At 49.0% G+C, this 19,404-nt stretch overlaps 1 protein-coding gene across 1 annotated transcript in view; it reads right to left on the bottom strand.

The window, feature by feature from the left end:
- CUNH1orf127 (chromosome unknown C1orf127 homolog) overlaps positions 1-17,299 on the bottom strand; it is a 28,502-nt gene extending 11,203 nt beyond the window's left edge. Inside the window, exons 1-5 of the mRNA XM_051173879.1 lie at positions 17,271-17,299; positions 10,652-10,752; positions 8,099-8,197; positions 4,931-5,055; positions 3,823-3,966 (exon numbers count right to left, since the gene is read on the bottom strand). Of these exons, the coding sequence (XP_051029836.1) occupies positions 3,823-3,966; positions 4,931-5,055; positions 8,099-8,197; positions 10,652-10,752; positions 17,271-17,299 (498 nt within the window). The remainder of the gene's footprint in view (positions 1-3,822; positions 3,967-4,930; positions 5,056-8,098; positions 8,198-10,651; positions 10,753-17,270) is intronic.
- Between the last annotated feature and the right edge of the window lie 2,105 nt (positions 17,300-19,404).

The following is a 19,404-nucleotide window of genomic DNA, read 5'->3' as shown; positions in this document are numbered from 1 at the left end:
TAGGCCAACAGAGAGCAACTCCATCCCCTCCCCTCGTTCCATAAAAGTTAAGGGCACTATGTCCAAAAAAACTAATGAACCCTGTCATCTCTCGCTTTACCCCGGCATGTACAGTCCATTCTTCCAGACCCAGAGACAAGCAGATGGAGTTGAAGAAGTTCCTTATCCCCTTAACCTTGTCAATTCCTCAGCTCTGCTGCCCCTGGCCTCAGAGAACCCAGCATCACATAGGAGACTCCGTACAGCCCACAAGGAGCCCGTTAGGTGAGCCTGTAATCCCCTCACCTTGGAGGCTGCCTTACTCGGGGAGCAGAGAAGAAGGAGATGGGAAATGGATTCAACATTTCCCAGACCAGACCCCAAAGCCTCCCTCCTGTTTCTGCACCCCAGTCCCACAGCAACAGGGCAGCCCTGGGGGCCAGGCTTTTCCGTGGAGGGAGCAATTTTGTACAAAGAAGGAAAAGGAAGTGGGATGGAGTGCACAGCCCAAACCCACCATGCCCTTTAAGTGGCCACGAGCAGACTATATTTAGGGCCTGCAGACATTCAGCAGGACCTCTGATATTCTTCCCTGGGAGCAATCGCTAATCACTGCATTGAGTTTACCGGTGCCCCTGGGCACACTTAACCCAGGGCAATGAATAGTTATTGCGAAGCCTCCCGCTCGGGGCTTGTGGGCACACTTAAGCAAGCTCGCAGATCGCTGGAAGCAGGGCATGGCTCGGGTACACCCTTGGGCACCCTGTGCCATCAGCGGGGAGAGGCAGAGTATTAAATATCTATGTGCCCTGTGCCCGTGGCTGCATTTAGCCAGGGGCAAGGCTGGTGTAAAGGCTTTAATTAAAATGTAATGCAAGTTCAAGGTGCAGCCTTGGAAGTGGCTGCAGAAGCCACCAGGAATGAATCAGTCAATTCGATGAGGTGATGAGGGTCTGTGGTGGGTGAGGGGGAAATGGAGGAGACTGGGGGGGGGGTGGCAGTTGAGACCATTGCTCCCATGCAGTTCAATTCTCTGCGACTCTGCTCAGGGTAATGGAGTCCTGGAGTCCTGTAGGCTCCAACTCCCACACTGAGGAAGGGTTCTGGGGATCTGGGCAGGTCAAAAGGGACAAAGTTGGCGTTTGGCTGGTCACTAGCTCTGTTTTACTCAGTTCCTGTCCAGTGATGTATGACATGGGCAGCCTTGTCCCCTTGTGGCTGCTCCCAAAATTACAGGCCACTGTAAAGAGAGCCTGACAAACCCATGTCCCATGACATTGCTTGGGGATCCTTAGGAAGAGGCCTGTGACTCTTAGGAACCGTGCCCATTACGACCACAATGGGACCTAAATATCCCTCTGCCTCAGGCACTGCTCCTTAAAGTTGGGTAGCTAAGAGCTCCAGAGGCAAGATCACAGGCAGCAGGCACAGATCTGGGGTCTGGCCTCTGCTCAGCACATTCAAAGCCCAGGACAGATGGGAATGGAACTGTGTGCCCCCGGTGAGGCAAGTGACCTTTCCGATCTGATCATTTGGCACCAGCACAAAGCCTGACACGCCGCATGTGCTTCCCAGAGCTTCTCAAACGGGGTAGTTGTCGTTGGCAGGCCTTTCTCTCACCCTCCTTTCAAACATCTGCCCTCCCCTCCCTTCTTTTCCCCTCCTCTCCTCCATCCTTGTGTCAACAGGCAAAATTGATCATTTGGGTTTTTAGCTGGTTTGTGTGTGTGTGTGTGTGTGTGTGTGTGTAAGTGTGTGTGCTATATGCAAGCATCATGGTTCATGTGTGAAGGTCAGAGGACAGCTTGCAGGAGTCAGCTCTCTCCTTCCACCATGTGGGTTCCAGGAAATAAACTCAGGCTTGGTGGCAAGCACCTTTACCCACTTGCTGGCAGGATCTTACCCTGAAGCCAGGACTGACGTCAAACTTATAATCCTCTTGCCTTTACCTCCTTGCTCTGGATTCTAAATGTGCACCATCAAACCCAGCTCGAAATTCAGCATCCTGTTTGGCCACATGGTACTTACAAAGCTAGAGGTAACACTGGAAGCTGGGGATGCGGTTCAGTTGGCAGAGTTCCCTTAGCATGCATGAAGCTGCTGGTTCAATCTCTGACACCACATAAACCAGGCGTGACATCACACCTGTAATCCTAGCGCTCGGGAGATGGAAGCAAAAGAATCAGAGGCTCGAGCTCAGCCCTGCTGCATAGCGAGTTCAAGGCCACTCTGAGATGCACGAGACCCTTGTTTCAAAATAAGTAAACAACTTCTCAAAAAAAAAAAAAAAAGCAAAAAAACCAAAACCTGTTCAATGAGTAAAGCTGACATTTTTCCCTTACTGAGGAGGAAGTTTAGGGCTTTCCCAACCTGAAGTCAACTTTCTTAAATGCAATTTTACATGCAGTTATAGATTTGCTGTTTCTCTTTTAAAAGCTGGAAATTCTAGCAAGATGAGGCAGGGGCTGAGTGGCTGCTCACAAAGGGGCCTGTTCTAGCTTGCCGGGGCCCCATTACACTTCGCTCGGAGCCCCGTTGTGTGCCATTACCAGCTGTGGGACCTCAGCAACTCATTTCTTTGCCTACTTGTCTCCTCTGTAGAATGGGGGCATGTATAAACAGCACCTCCTGCCTACTGTGCTATAAAGGTCCACGTTAGCAAAGCAGGGGCAGGGGCGTGGCTCAGCGGTGGAGAACTGGCCTGGAATCCATCAGTGAGGGGCCAGGGGCATGGCCCACTCACAGAGCACCTGCCTGAGTTCCACCCTTGGCACTAAAATAAACAAACCACAAAGCAGCAGCCATAGCCATTCCCAGTGCATCAGGGTGAGTGGAAGAAATGAAGGTTTGAGTTCAAGTCCTTACTCCTTTCTCTGTCTGGCACACTCTTTCTGGTGTGTGTTTGCAACCCTCCCCTGCTCCTAGCCAACCCTCTCTCTGTTCCAGGGCTACAGAAACATGAGTTCAAGGATGCCACCAGGCAATGACATGACTGGAATAGGCTCTCGGCCTGTGACCTTTCCAACAGAGACATTACATCTGGAATCCATTGCTCCTCAGTGCTGTGCATGGAACCTGGGACCTTGCATCAACCCCCCAAACCTGATGTCTATAATTCTTTGACACCACCTAGGTTAAATCAGGATTCACTCACAACCAGATGCAGTAGCCAGAGTCTGTCATCTTAGCATCCCGATAGCAAGATGGGAGGCAGAGTCTGACGACTCCCCAGAAGTACGAAGGCGGATAGCCTGGCACCCTGAACTGCAAATGAGAGGCCGCGTCTCAAAGAAAGAAAGGTGAGAACTGACTCCTGAGGGTGTCCTCTGACCTCCACTGTCCTTGGGACACACAAGAAACTCATCCCATGTGCATGAGAGACAGAGACACACACACACAGAGAGAGAGAGAGAGGGTGTGCATGAACAGAAAGAGAGAGAGAATACGGAAGGGGAGGAGGAGAGCATGGGTGCTGATGTCAAGCCAGCGACTTTCCTTAATCCAGCGAGAAGAAACACAAAAACCACACCCTGCTGTTCTGACTTTGACTGGGTGACATAAAGGACACAGATGCAGAGACTGTTTCATCCCTCACCCATGCCTTATCACGACACAGTCCTCAATGCCCAAAAGCCCAAGTGGAAGGTGAGATCCAGCCAACTCTAAATGTCCACAGAGAATGGTCCTAGCCTGTGTCTCTAGCTGTCAACTCTGCTGGGCTGCACACAAGGAAGCACAGTCATCTGTCTGGGCCTTTGAAGAGCAGGCACCCCAGATGCCCATCACCACTCCTCGGCCCTCCCCGGCCCTCCCTGGCCCTCCCCGGCTCTCCCAAACTGTTACCTGAATGAAAGAGGGATGGCAACGGACTCTCTGCTCACCCAGCCTCCACGTGGCCACAGGACACTTCATTATGTAGCGATCACTCTGCTTCAACCTTTTTGCCCCCTTTTGAAACATTTTGATTTCCAACCTGTAATTTGCTTCCTGGAAGTCGGGCAAAAGTCACACCGGCAAACGAAAGAAGGAAATGCAGTTAATAGGCCACAATTATGGGTCAGCCTCTGTTCACTGCAGGCATGATTAACTCCAGCCTCCAGAAAGCCTGTCTCATGAAAGAGCTAAGAAGCAAGTGGAAGGGTCTGGAGCCGGGGACCTTGGCAGATTCTGGCCTGTGGCAGTTCAACCCCCCCAGAGGGGAAGCCCCTAGGGAAGTCCCAGGGCCAGGGAACTGCTGTATCCTTCAGACGGTCACCCTTAAAGGGACTAAAGGGACGGCGTGGCAGTTTGTATCCGTTCATTCCTGACAACAGACAAGTATTTGCCTGTTTTCTTCAACCCCAGTAAGAAATCCCTTGGTCCTATTCTACAGCTGAGGCCCTTGGGGCTCTGCAGATGTCGTCAGCAACTAAGCAAACAGCACATGGCCATTTCAGCAACAGACTTCAACAAGGGGTCCCACGGGCACCTAGGGCGTCTTCCTACAAGAAGCCCAAGCCTGAGCTCTGGCGTGGGGGGTGAAACAAGGTATGTGGGGGTGATAAGCCAGGCATGGGGATGCACACCTATAATCCCAGCATTCAGGAGGCTGAGGCAAGAGGCTCCAAGGGCTGCTTAGGCTAGAGGGTGAGTTCAATGCAGCCTATTCAGAGAGACCTTGCCTCCAAAGAAAAGGTTGGGCTTTTTAAAGGGGGACCTGCAGGTGGTGGTGCACACCTTTAGTCCCAGCCCTCCGGAGGCAGAGGCAGGCAGCTCTCTATGAGTACAAGGCCAGTCTGGTCTACATAGCTAATATGTTCCAGGCTAGGGTTTATAGTGATACCCTGTCTCAAAGCAAACAAAAGGAGCTGGATACGCAACTCAATAGATATGCACTTTCCAGGCATCCGACCGTACATGAGGCCCTGAGCTCTGTCCCCAGCATTGCACACCAATCGTTTCTCAAGCCCACCTCTTTGTGCACTAGGCAGCCAGAGTACAGAGCTCGGAAGATGAAGCCGCCCTCATGAGCAGGTTGCAAGAGGAAGCCACATTTGGTGAGAAGAGGGTCCAGGTGACCGGGTGCCCTCTTGGTGCCTGTGACAGAAACAGACAGAGTCATTGGGAGAACGGCAGAGGAGAGGTCAGGAATGTCAGACACCCAGACCTGAGCCCATGGCTGCTCTACTCTGCAGGCAGATGCCAACAGGAAGCCTGTTGGTCCTGCCAGACATACATGTGTATTCTCCCCTCCCACCCACCTCCCCGCTCTGGGCCCTCCACTGTAGGCTACTTCCCTCAGCAACCCACAGAGTCCCACTCAAGCCTGCAGGAGGTCCTTCAGCTCTGCATTCAGAGACCCATGGGAGGCACACCTAGTCTTTCACTGTTCTCCATTCCCTTCACCACACAGGCCTCACTGTTATTTCCAACGCATGATGGGCACTTTCTACTGCCTGCGTCTTCTGCCTGGACCGCTCTTCTAGACACCTGTGTGGCTCGGTCCATCGCTCTTGAAGTAGGTCCCCCTTGTCAATGAGGCCTCTAGCAGAGGAGCCTCCATCGGCCCCTCTTAACCTCACCCCACTCTCGGGCCCCCTTACTGCGTCACCCCCTAGCACCTCGCCTGCTGAAAAATGTCAACGACTACAGCAATGGTCTTGTTGCCCTCCACTCAAATGTCAGCCCCGTGGCGCCAAGAGTATTTATCTGTTTTGTTCTTTGCTATATCCCTATCGCCTTAAGCTGCATCTGGCGCATAGAGGGCTCTCAGTAAACATTTATTGGATGAGTAAAACTCAAAAAGGAATATCACTGAGCGGAGGGATTACAGGCAGTTTTCATTATCGTCTTTAGATTGCCTCTGTTTCCATAATTATCTTGTGTTGCTTTTGAGGTGATTTTTTTTAAGTCCCCCACCCTCCTGCTCCAAAGCCCACACTTTCATTCTCAGATAGTTGATGGGAGACGAACACACCCTTGCAGGAGACGACAGCTCCGGCAGCCTGGGTGTGGGGGACTCTCTGGTGACATGCCTTCCTTTTAAGAATGTGCAGCCTTCACAACTATCTTTAGCAGGAGATCAGGGCCAAGCCCATGGCTCTGAAAGGCAGTTCACTGGGGAAATAAAGTGTCTAAGCCTGGATGTGTAAATTGACCCGGATCGCTTTAGTTTCCCATTCACGTCTGCACTTGGTAAATATTTGCCTGCACCCTGCTGCTCACACCTGCTTGCTGTCCCTTCAACTTTATGGAAGGCAGCAGGCAGCATCCCCCACCTGGTGCTGCTGAGTAAAAGGAACTCTTCCTCCAAAGCCACAGGTGTCTCTGGCAGCGTCGAAAACTAATGGCCTGTGGCTGGCTGCTGTGACTAATTCCCTGATTATTGACTTTATGATTTTACACTTAAAACTTCTTTATAATAACACACAGAAATGTTTAATGGGCTCTATCCAGAGCCATAAAAATTACTTATTGAACAAGCGTTTTAAAACTATTAATCTATTGTTTTCCATTAATAATGGCTTTCCAAAGAACAGGCGACAGCTTAATGTATCCTCCGCGTTTTCTCCTGGAAAAGTGGCCCTTTTAATACACAAATGTCGCTCTGGTTCCAGAGGCGCTGCTGGCTGACTGACCATCCCAGGGCCATTTCCGGATTCAGGACACACCAGTCCCAGACCAGGCGTGGTCACATCTGTCACTAAGAAGACTGAGGCAGGAGAACTGCCGTGAGTCTGAGGCTAGCCTGGACTGTATAGGGAGTTCTAGGGCAGCCTGGGCCACAGCGTATGGCCCTATCTTAAAAATAAATGAAGGGAAAGGAAAAAACATTCTGAGATGGGAAGGCTCCCCTCCTCGATTTCCTTTTTGTACAAAAGAGAGGGGAAAACTGCATATCTTTCTTGCAGCCTCTGTGACCAAAGGTACAACAGGAGTTGAGCCACAGGCACATTCTCTCTATTCTAGTTCTTTCTAGAAGGTTCCAGGCTTCCTGCTTTGCAATGGGTAAGCTCATAGCTCAAAGTTTTCTGAAAGTGATAATTTGCCCTTCACTTGGCTGTTCTAGGCATGAAATTCCCCTACCATGCTTGAGATGGTGGTTCCAGTGGATAAGACTCATGGCCCAGGGACTGGAGAGATGACTCAGTGGCTAAGAGCACTGGCTGCTATTCTTCAGAGAACCTGGGTTGGCTCCCAGCACTCAACATGGTAGTTCACAACCATTTAGTCCCAGTTCCAGAAGACACACAGTCTCTTCCGGCCCCCACTAGCAATGCATGTACGTGGTACACAGACTTACATGCACACAAAACATCCATACACGTGCAATAAAGTTTTAAAAAGAAAAGAATTGTGAACCAGCAAGATGCTCAGTGGGTAAAGGCACTTAACATCAGGCCTGATGACCTGAGTTTAGTGTCTGGGATCCACGTGGTTGAAGGAGAGAACCGAGTCCTTCAAGCCATCCTCTGACCTCCATGTGTGCACTGTGTGTGGCACATTTTTTGTTGTGAGCCTAGCCTTTAACTGCTGAGCCATCTCTCTAGCCCTGTGACACATTTTTGTAAACACTGCATTTTAGTGTGCATGTGAGTGAGCACACACACACACACATACTCACAGACACACACTTAATAAAATAAACAGAATTTTTAAAGAATACATTTTTTTAATTGCCCCATTGGCTTCACAGCATCCTAGCATCTGGTGGGCACTTCTATCCAGGTTTGGGACCATTTGTCTCACTGGGCAAATATCTATTAGGAGTCTCCTAAGCACGAGACAGTCCTTAATCCTGGAGGCGCTGCAGCTATCAACATGAAGCATATGGGTTGTGCCTGCTCCCAGCGACCTGCTGGTGGCACTAATGACAAGCGTGTGAACGGGGTAGAAGGTCATTTTAAGTATGAATGGGAACTGACAGGAAATGGGATAAGAGTGTAAGCAGGCGGGGGTTGCCTTGGGGGAGGTCGGGGCAGCCCTGGGAAGGGAGGAGCATGAAGCCCAGAGAGAAAGCCTTCCAGGGACCTGCAGTATCTGTACCTGGTGTGAAGAATGCATCGGGGACCCTCAGCAAAGGCTCCAGGCAGTCAACAGCTGAGAATCAGAGAACCTGGGGGCTGAGGAGACAGCTTACCTGGCAGGTGCAGGACTCTGGCCAGCCACTGCCTCAAACCTTGCACATGGCTCCTCGGGATCTGCAGGGTCATATAGTCTGAGAAGCACTCCACCTTCCCTGTGGGATAAGACATTACTTCGGAGGACACAAGGGAGAGAGGAAGGGAAGGAGGAGGGATGGACAGGCTTCCTCCAAACCCTGCTTCGGTGACCAGGTAGGAGAGGGGTCACCTTTGCATCTAGCCAGTGTCTTATGGGGAGACAGGGAACAAGATGATTTACTGGTGATGGTAGGCACTTACGTCAGAACATCTGGGTCTAAATCCCTACCGTGTCTGTCTGCCTGCCTGCCTGCCTGTCTGTCTGTACGTGTGCCCGTTGCTTAGCCCTAGATTTGACTGTATGATGGTGATGATAAGGATATAGACACTGGCGATGGAAGGACAGTGACGGCTGGTGATGCTGATGGGGACTCCCGCCGATATTCTCTCCCACAGCCTGATTTTCGTCTTTGTTCTTTCACCAGGATGGGCTGTAACTACTGGTAAAACCTTTTCTGAGGCCTCAGAGTCCATCAGGCAAACCTGGAGGGTCTCACCCTGCTCTCCTGTCAGTCACATCCCCTCTCTCAAAGGTGAGCTGAGTAATGGAAAAACTGGAGGCTGAGGATACGGTTTGGTGGGCAAGAACTCCTGTTGAGCAAGCATAAGGACCTGAGTTCAAGTCCCCAGTACCCATGTAAATAGCCATGAGTGGCCATACATGCACCTCCCACCCCAGTGCTGATGGGTGTAGAGACAGCAGGATCCCCAAAGTTTGCTGGCCACTGACTTAGCTCCAGGTTCAGTGAAAGAGCCTGTCTCAGAGGAATAGGGTGGATGGTAAAAGGGCAGGATGACTGTCACCCTCCTCTGGCCTCCATGTATGTGAAGGGGCACACAGACCCAGACAAATGCATCCATCATACACATACATACAAAATAAATTAATTTGTAAAAGGTGGGGGCCAGTGAGATGGCTCAGCAAGGAATAGAGGTTGCCACCCAAACATGTTAATCCGCAGACCTCATTTAGATCCTCAGAATCCATACACCTTAGGTTCCTATTGCTGTGATAAAGGGCGTGGTCAAAAGCAATTTGGGAAGGAAAGGGTTTATTAAACTCAGGACAGGAGCCTAGAGGCAGGAACCAAAGAGGGCCTTGGAGGGATGCTGCTAACTGGCTTGCTCCCCTGGGCTTGCTCAACCTGCTTTCTTATACGACTCAGGACCACCAGCCCACAGGCAGCATTTCTCCTCCTGCATCAGTCATTAATCAAGGAATTGCAGGGCCAGGTATGGAGATGCGCATGCCTTTAATCCCAGCACTCAGGAGGCAGAGGCAGGCGGATCTCTGTGAGTTCCAGGCCAGCCAGGACTACACTACATAATGAGACCCTATCTCAAAAACAAACAAAACAAAACAAACAAACAAAACAACCTACACCACTTTGCAGCTAGAGAGACTGCTCAGCGGAAGAGCACTGGCTGTTTCTCAGAGGCCCTGAGTTCAATTCCCAGCAACCATGTTGGCTCACTACCATCTCTAACTGTAGTCACATGGGATACAACGCCCTCTTCTGGTGTGCGGATAAAAGGTGCAGGCAAAACACTCATACATAAAGTGCATGATAAATAAAACAAATCTGAAAGGAACGGAAGGAGGGAAGGAGAGAGAGGGAGAGAGGGAACACCTCACAGACTAGAGAGAAAGATTTGATGGAGGCATGTGTCAGGTTCACACACACGCACACACGCACACACGCACACAGATACCATATAACTATGGAAAGAAAGAACCAGCCCCACAAAGCCCCTAAGTGCCCCATGCCACGGCACACACGCCCCCACCATTCATACTCTAACAATAATGAATAAAATTAGAAGGTATTGTTTAAAACTCAGCAGGGAGTGTGGCGAGGGCCACAATAATCTACACTGGGCTTGGTCCAGAACAAATGCTCAGCAACTGTGTGTTCCTCTTGTGGTGTCTCCTGTGTAGTAAGCGTGGCTGGCGGTGGAGAGCCCAGGATTCTGCTGCCAGGCTGAAGTCGCGCGGAGAGAGTGAAGACAAGTCCCTCACCCTTCCGGACTCTAATGTAAAACTGAATTAGTGTGGCGGCATGTCTTTAATCCCAACACTTGGGATGGCACATCTCTGTGCGTGCAAAGCTGGCTTAGTCTATATATAATGAGTCCCAGGCCAGCCAAGGCTATAGATTGAGACCCTATATATAAAAAAAATCAAAAATCAAAACAAAACAAACAAATAAGCCAGGCCTGGTATATGAGCCTGTGCCAGCTATTTCAAAACAAATACTACCAGTGCCTCCTCAGTAAGAGAAAGCCCTGGCCCCGGCTCCAGCCATCCCTGGGAAGCCAAGCACTGGGTTAATGCTGGTTGAGAGGGGTCTGCCTTCCAGGCCAGTGTGCTGCTTGGGAATGCTTTCTGGCTTCCACAAAACCACAGCAGGCAGAGTATCAGTCTCTCTCCCAAAGCCTGGTGTGAACCAGAAAAGGCATGGTTGATTTACCTGTCAGAGCTCCATGTGCCAGGCGAGGCCTGTCCTTGTTTGACCCGAAGGGGAGGATCCATGGGAACACAGCAGGCTGAATACAAGCCAGACAGATGGCCCTTGGAGAGAGAGAGAAGGGTGTGGAGTGGGTGCCCAGCTCAGCAGGCCTGCCTAGTCTGACTTCATTCAACCGAGCAATTATATCTCCTTTTTGTTTTGTTTTGTTTTGCTTTTCATTTTTGTTATTGTTTTGTTGTGCTGTGTTTTAGGACAAGCTTTTACCGTGTAGCCTAAGCTGCTGCCTTCACCTCATCTTATAGCCCAGGGTGGCCTCTAACTTGTAATCCTCCTGCCTTTGCCTACCGAATGCCCAGATTACAGGTGTGCAATAGCTCAACTACAGTTCATTCAGTCAATTATATTTATGTATATATGGATTTTATTATTTTTTATTTTTGCTCTGCTAGGGGTCAAGTCCAGGACATCGGAAAAGCCAAGCAAGCATTGTACTAGTGAATTACACCCTGGCCCCAGAGATATATTGTTTGCATGTCTACCATGGGCAGCAGCCAAGACAGACCAAGCAGCCATGACAAAGAAAGAAATGAATAGAGGGATCTCCCATAGCAATCAGACACTGAAGAAGAAACAGGGACGAGACACACAGAACCAGAAGGTGTTTCCTGGAAGGTCGATGTAAAAAGACAATTTCCAAAACGGCAACTGTGATTCTCACACAGATTTTTTAAAAATGAATCTGTGTTAAGGATTTTATTAAATCTTATTATTAATGAGGAAACCCTGCAGATTTACAGCCAGTTCAAAGGAGAGAGAAAAAGGAAAGGAAAAAGAAAAATAAGAACGGACATGTTTTTCTAGATCCAGGATGTTGGAAGGAATTTGCAAACAGACTGGAAGAAGTTTAGTCCACAGGGCGAGGCAGAATTTTTGAATGAAAAGTCCTTGTCACATGCACCAGTCCCTCGACAAGAATCCCTCACACGTCCCAGGGTTGTCCACAGTTTAAAGCTCTACAAGGGGCAGGCAGATGTACCTGCCAAGCAAGCATGAGAACTTGAGTTTGGGTTCCTAGTGTCCATGTAAAAAGCCAACCATGGCTGGGCTGTGATGGCACGCACCTTTAATCCCAGCACTCAGAGGCAGAGGCAGGTGGATCTCTGTGAGTTCAAGGCCAGCTGAGTCTACAAAACGACTTCCAGGACTTCCATGACCATGCAGAGAGACCTTCTCTCAATAAACAAATAACTAAGAATAAGGTGGAGAGCAATAAAGAGGAACCTGGTGTCTAGCTCTAGCTTCTACACACACAAGTGCACACATGCACCCCTATGCACACCCCTGTACATGGGTGCCTCCCTTGACAAGGCCTATACCCACACAGTTACACACACATGTAACATATGAATAGTAAGTAATAAAAATAATAAAACATCACAAACTAAGGCAAGGAAGGTTGGAGTCAGAGAGAGAAAATGTGAGCACTAAGCAAGCCATTTCCTATGGGCATAGCCAATAACTGTTTTAAAAAAGATCTTAGGGTCTATGAGGTGGCTCATCGGGGAAAGGCACTCGCCACCAAGCCTGATGAGCAGAGTTGGATCCCTGGAATCCACATGGTGGAAGGACAGAACCAACTCCACAAAACCATCCTGACTCCACATGAGTGCTGGAGCACATGGCTGTGTGAGCATGCGCATCAATGTTATAAACAAATAAATAGCTCTTTCTGCTTGTTTCAGAGTTTCTGGAACAGATAAAATATCACTAAGCAGGGCTGGAGAGATGACTCAGCCGTTAAGAACACTGGCTGCTCTTCCAGAGGTCCTGAGTTCAATTCCCAGCAACCACATGGTGGCTCACAACCATCCGTAATGAGATCTGGTGCCCTCTTCTGGCATCCAGGCATACATGCAGGCAGAACACTGTATACCTAATAAATAAATAAAATCTTTTTTTAAAAAAATGAATAAGTAGCTACAATCCAAGTGTGGTTATTTATACCTATAATCCAAGCACTCAAGAGGCTGAGTTCCAGACCAGACTGGGCTACAATCTAAGACCTTGTCTCAAAAACAAAATCAATTCTGAGCCTTTAGACAAAGATTAAGTGCAAAACAAATGCATGTGTGCATGCACGCACGCATACCTACATACATAACATGCACACAATGGCAAGTCAGGCCCTGTCTCATACAGCAAGTATCAGAACAAGTACCAGTAGGGTTAATAGCACAACTCCACCTCACAAAAAAAATAAACAGCAAAATGACCTGCAAGGTCAGGGGTGTGCTTAGGGGTAGCATGCTTGCTTAGCATTCAAAGGTCCCGGGTTTCAGCGGTTAGGAGTGTGTACTACTCTTGCGGAGGACTTTAGGTCCTAGCACACACCCACACTGGGTGCACCTCACAGCTGTTTGCAACTCCAGCTCCGCGGAGACTCAGAGGCCTTCTTTTGGCCTCTGTGAGACCTCATACTGGCATGCACATGTCACTACACAGACACACACACATATGCAAAATGTTTTCAAGATAAAATAGGTGGGCACGAGACTGGCATTGGTGGCGCACACCTTTAATCCCAGCACTCAGGAGGCAGAGGCAGGTGGATCTCTGTGAGTTCAAGGCCAGCCTGGTCTACAGAGCTAGTTCCAGTACAGCCTCCAAAGCCCTGTCTCAAAAAAAAAAAAACAAAAACAAAAACAAAAACAAAACAAAGAAAAAGGTGGGCATGGTGGCGGCACACGCCTTTATCCCTTGGGAGGCAGAGGCTGGCAGATCTCTGTGAGTCCTGAAGTGCTAGGGTTAGCCCTCAGGACCCTGTACATTCTAGATAAGCCCTGTACCAATCAAAGCTACAGGCCTGATCTCCAGAGCTAGTTTCAGGCCAGCCAGGGCTACATAGTGAGACCTGTCTCTAAATAAATAAAGAAATAAATATTCTTATTTATTTATTTATGTGTACAGTGTTCTGCCTGCATGCCTGCATACCAGAAGAGGGCATTGAATCTTGTGAGCCACCATGTGATTGCTGAGAATTGAACTCAGGACTTCTAGAAGAGCAGCCAGTGCTCTTAACCTCTGAGCCCATAAATTATTAAATCTTAAAAAAAAAAAAAAAAAAAAAAAAAAAAAGGTCCTGTTTTGAAGGACTACATCAAGAGCCTAAATGCTCCTAAAAGGCAACTCCTTAAGTGGCATTTGGGAAATAGCCCTGGGGAGAATGACAGCACCTGGAAGAGCTGGCAGGAATCAGGCCACTGAGAAAGCTCGGGCTCCCAGAAACTAGAAGATGGGTTCAACCTACCACTTTCAGAAGCCAACACCATCTAAGGCTGATCCCACTGCAACCTGTGACCCAGCAATCTCATTCCAACAGCATCTCAGGCACAGTGCCCAAAAAGGCATGCACGAGGCTGTCCATAGAGCAAGGCTATTCCCTCAGACTGGAACCCACCCAAATGCCCATCAGTACTGGAGTGGGCGCACTGGGATCTGTTCACCCTACGGGACGCTAGGGCATAAGAAAAGGCAAAACCCAGTGAGATAAACGCCCTGCTAAGTGAAAGAAGTCAGACATGAACACGCATGTATCCTGTGATTGCATTTATAGGAAGGTCACAAATCGACATAGTCATTGCATTCAGAGGTGCAGATAGTGGCTCCTCGGGGGGACTGGGACGTCACTGGGGCTGGGGGACAGGTGACTAGTCATATGGGTGCTAGAATCTTGAGTGTAATGACAAAACTAAAAAGTTACTGAATGGACCCACCAAGTGTGGTGATATCTTTCTTACACAAATAAAAAATAAAGCGTGTCTGGGGGTCAGAATATGGAGCTTGCCACCAGCTAGCCATAGAGGTCTGGAGGCCTGTACAGACAGACAGGAAGTGAGGTGGCTGGGAAGAAACGGGATATAAGCAGGGAGAAACAGGAAATTGCTCTCTTCTCTGCTGAGATGCTGAGGAGGTGAGGTGTTCTGTAGTCTGCCCCTTCTCTCTGATCTCTCAGCGTTTCCCTCTATAGCTGACTCCGGGATTTTATTATCTAGACCAATTAAGAACTTCATTTACAACCAAGTTACTAATTTTTTCCAGAAAAAAAAAAAAAACTAGATGCTCTCTAGAATGTCCCCGTTATCTGTGGGCTATCACTGGACGCTGTGGAATTCTGAGCTCTGTGAAAATTGTTTTTATCCAGAAAAAAAATGTGAAGCAGGGTTTGAGGCTATACTTCGGTAAGCAGAGTTCTCATCCATCGTGCATGGAGCCCTGGAATCAATCCCCAGCACTCAAGGACACCAGGCTTGATTATGAATGCCTGTAATCCCTGCCCTTGGGAGGTGGAGGCAGGAAGACCAGAAGTTAATCTTCTCCTCCACATGACAAGTTTAAGGCCAGCCTGGGCTACATGAGAAAATGTCTTTAAAAAAAAAAAAGTAAAGATACCCAGGCTGCTGATTGGTAGCTGTGTAGTTTTGCATCCGCTGGGGGAATTCATTGCAGCGTTCTGGACACATCTGCTCTGGGGACCTCTCTTTTGAACTAAAGTCAACATTTAATAAAACATCTCTGAAATGTGCTTATATTTCAATTTTGTTTTTCAGTGCTGGGTAATAGATGATAGGACCTTGCACATGTGAGACCAGCACACTACTACCTTACGTACCCAGCCAGAGACTCAACTATTTTTCAAGTAGAGGACTTTAGGTATAACTTGTTGGTGTGGTGTATGGCTACATGGTAGCTGATCCCCAGCAGAGAATGTATGTGAATTCCTATTTGTATATTGTGGATATGTACATATATGTGTATGAATATGCAAATGCTTAGAGTTATATTTTAAGTCATTGATCCAAGTGTGCCTGCATAGACCTCTAATCCCAGCACTTCATAGACTACGGCAGGGAGAATCTGAGCTTTAGACCAGTCAGGGCTACATGGAGAAATTCAAGGGACTGGAGAGGTGCCTCAGTGGTTAAGAACACTTGCTGCTCTTGCAGAAGACCAGGATTCAGTTCCCAGCATCCACATGGTGATACTTCCAGGAAGTCCATTGGCCTGTGAGCGCTGTGTGTGCATGGCACCCTTACAGATACACAGGCAAAGCACTCATACGTGTGAAAATCAGCAAAGTATTTAAGACAAAACAAGATAAGAAAGGGCACTAGGTCTCACTAAGTCCTCAAGTTCTGGAATGTCAAAGGAGTTGGGAGCCAAGGTATCGTACCCATCACATCAATTGCCAAGGCCCTCAGTCTTCTAGCATGGGTTGGCAAAGAATGTCTAGACTAGTGGTTCTCAACCTTCCTGATGCTGTGACCGTATAACACAGTTCCTCATACAGTGGTAACCCCAATCATAAAATCATTTCCGATGCCATTCCATAACTATTATGAATTATAAGTATAAACACCTGTGTTTTCTGAAGATCACTACCCACAGGTTGAGACCATTCCCCTAGGCTGTAATCTTAGCCAGGCCTGCAGCCTGCCAGATCCAACTGCCTACTCTTCCCTTAACCTCTGTGTACAACATCCAGAGTAAAGCCAGGGTGGGCAGGAAAATCCTGCAATCCCAGCACTCTGGAAACAGGCCAGAACATCTGGAGCTTGAGGCCAAGCCCAAACTACACCCTAAGACCCTATCTCTAGAGACAACCTGGTGCCATCATCCCTGGCCCAGGTTCCACTGCCTCTGCAGGAGTCTCCCCCTGGCTCCCAGCAGGGGGCAGCACTATGGTCAGTTGATTAGTTTGTAAAGCAGCCTCCAATGCTGCCTTGTAGCCAAAGTAAGATTCCCCCAAAGGTAGGTGAATCTGCTGCTAGAGGCCAGGCCACCCGGGAAAGGAGAAGCAAGCCTGTGGCTGATGTGTGGTGTCCCATCCTCTCCTCACCGTTGCCTTACATCAGCCTTGCTAGAGCCGGGCAGCCTTCATCCGCAGCTGCCACTAGACGGCAGATTCCAGCTTGGCTTTTACAGCTGAACTTTCCCTTCCCAGCCTAAGGATAGACATGACCCTTCATGTCCCAAAGCCGAGCCCCACCCTGAGCAGCTGTGAGAGGTGGGTGGTTCCTGGCACAGGGCCCAGGCCTCCCCCAGCGTGCCCACCCCACCCAGCTTCCCCATCGCCCTTATTGTCCGAAGACCCACACGAGTCACAAAGCACACAAAAGCCCTGTGGTAAGGAGCCCAGGGCCTACTGCCAGCTACTGTTGACCTTCAAGCTGGCAGCGGAGGCCTGCTCTTGCTGAGTGGGTTTGTTCTGTTCTTCAGAGGTACTGGAGACTGAGCCCTGGGCTTGCACATGCCACCCAAGTGCTCCCCAGGACAGGGGGTGATGTGGAGCCTGGGGAAGGGGCAGTGACTCTGGTCAAGCCTCCCTTGAGAAGACTGGCTTCTGTGATGTCTCCCTTTCATCCCCGTCCTCAGGCAGCCACGGAGCTGACCAAGCCTCACCCACCCACCTCTTCCTCTCTGCACATGAAGCTTCTGGATGCTGAAAGAAAATATTTGGTTTCTGCTCCAAAGGGCATAAAGGAAGCTCAGGGTTCCCCTGGTGCCTCAGTTCCCATAAGGACTAAAGACCCTCTTGGGAGGCCTGGGTAAGGCCACTTACCAGACAACTGCCTCAGATGATGCCCACATCCTCAGCCTGGTGTCTCTCTCCTCCCCTGAAGGAGTTTATCTAGTGACACTGCCAGCTCAGAAGTAAAAGGCCAGCCTGTCCCCTTCCCATGGTTGCCAAGAGTCACTCAGGTACCAGCCAGGTGCCAGAATGCACAGATTGGTGTCAACACCTCCCAACTGCTTTATGCCCCCTGGGGTGACATTAATGGCTTTACCTCTGAGGCCTCAAAATAATGGGATGCTGTTCTTTGTTGCCGTAGAAAACACCATTACGAAAAGCAACCTAGTAGGAAGAGAGTTTATTACCTCTTAGACTGGAGGCCATCTGTGAAGGAACACAGAGCAGGAATATGCACAAACCTGGAGGCAAGAACTAAATCAGAAGCTGTGGCGAAATGCTGCTTACAGGCTTGATCTCCATGACTTGTTTAGTTTGCTTTCCTACACAACCAACTAAGGGCCACCAGACCAGACCAGAGGTGGCGCCACCCACAGTGTGCTGGGCTTCTCCCATTGATCATCAATCCATCAATCACAAAAAAACAAAAAAACAAAAAACAAACAAACAAAAAAAAAAAAAACCTTTCCCCATAGACACAGCCACAAGCCAATCTGATGGAGCAGTTTCTCTGTTGAGGTTCCCTCGCCCCAGATGGCTCCAGTTTGTGTCAAGTTGACAGAAAGTAACATACATGCTGAAGGGTGTAGCTGAGCAGTAGAGAGCTTGCCTATCACATGGAAGCTTGGGTTCCAAGGAAAAGAACAGAAGGAGAAAGAAAAGAGGGAAGGAGGGGAGAAACAGGAGGAGAGGAGAAAATTGGGGTCACCATGAACTGTTTGGAGGGGCATTGCCAGTCTTCCAGATGGGATATCAGAGCCACACTGTCCTTGGGCCGTTCGTTCCACACCTGCTTCCTGTGATCCGGGAGATCTCCACCCCTAGCAGCAGTCCTGGTCAGCATGGTTAACATACAGAATCTCAATGGAGCCAAGTGGAGTTCCCTTGTCTCTTCTCTGAGAGAGGCTGGGGACCATGCAGGACTGTGGGTGTAGGCTTCCTTCTCTCCCTCTTCAGAGAAGAGACTCTGAAAATCAATAAAGAAAAAAAAAACTATGTTTGGAGACAGCATCTCTTGTTTTGTTTTGTTTCAAGACAGGGTTTCTCTTTGTAGCTCTGGTTGTCCTGTCCTGGAACTCAATCTGTAGACCAGGCTGCCTTCAAACTCAGAGATCTGCCTGCCTCTGCCTCCCAAGTGCTGAGATTAAAGGTGTGTGCCTCTGCCACCCCCTGGCCAAGAATATTTTTTTAAATTTTATTTTACTTTGCAACCTGTTTGACATATGTTGTAGACACAAAGCTTCCAGCGTTTAAACGGCTTATGATTTTGAGTGTGTGAGTGTTTTGCCTGCATGCTTGTGCAACGCATGCATGCAGTGTTTGCAGGGGCCAGAAGTTCCAGGTCCTCTGGAACTGGAGTTAGCAATGGTTGTGAGCAATGTGGGTGCTGGGAGCTGAACTTGGAGCCTCTGCAGGGACAAGTGTTCCTAACTGCTCAGCCACCTCCCCAGTTCATTTTACTACTCTAATATAAAGTTCTCTGATACTTCCGATTTATTTATTTTCAATGATGATTGCTACCCCCCAGGTAGCTACTGTAACCAGTTAGTGGGGTGTAGCATGCATGCTGGGAAACACTGCAGTAGGCATTCAGTCTTCTGCTCCTTAGGGTCACTGCATTTGTATTCCATTTGTCTGGAAACTTTTGTTTTACATTCTAATTCCAGTTCCTCCTCCCTTCTCCACTCCTGCTCCCCCTCGTCCCCCCACCCCCACCCGGCCACCCACTTCCCATCTGCTCCTCAGAGGGGTAACTTCCTAGCGTAGGTCTTACCCTCCCCGAAGAATATTTTTAATGGACTCAATTCCTAGCGCCCACATGACAGCTCACAACTGTCTGTAACTCTGGGTTTTTTGTCGTTCTTTGGTTGGTTTGGTGCTGTGATTAAAGGTATGCACCACCACCGCCCTGCTGTAACTCTAGTTTTGAGGAATTCTAAACTAGACATGCGTGCAGGCAAAGCACCAATGCACATAAACAAATAAATCACTAAAAAAGAATATT

Source organism: Phodopus roborovskii, unplaced genomic scaffold, assembly GCF_943737965.1.
Source record: "Phodopus roborovskii unplaced genomic scaffold, PHOROB, whole genome shotgun sequence".
NCBI classification, from domain to species: Eukaryota; Metazoa; Chordata; class Mammalia; order Rodentia; family Cricetidae; genus Phodopus; species Phodopus roborovskii.
Note: the sequence above shows the minus strand (reverse complement) of the source record. Positions and strands in the feature narration are given on the sequence as shown.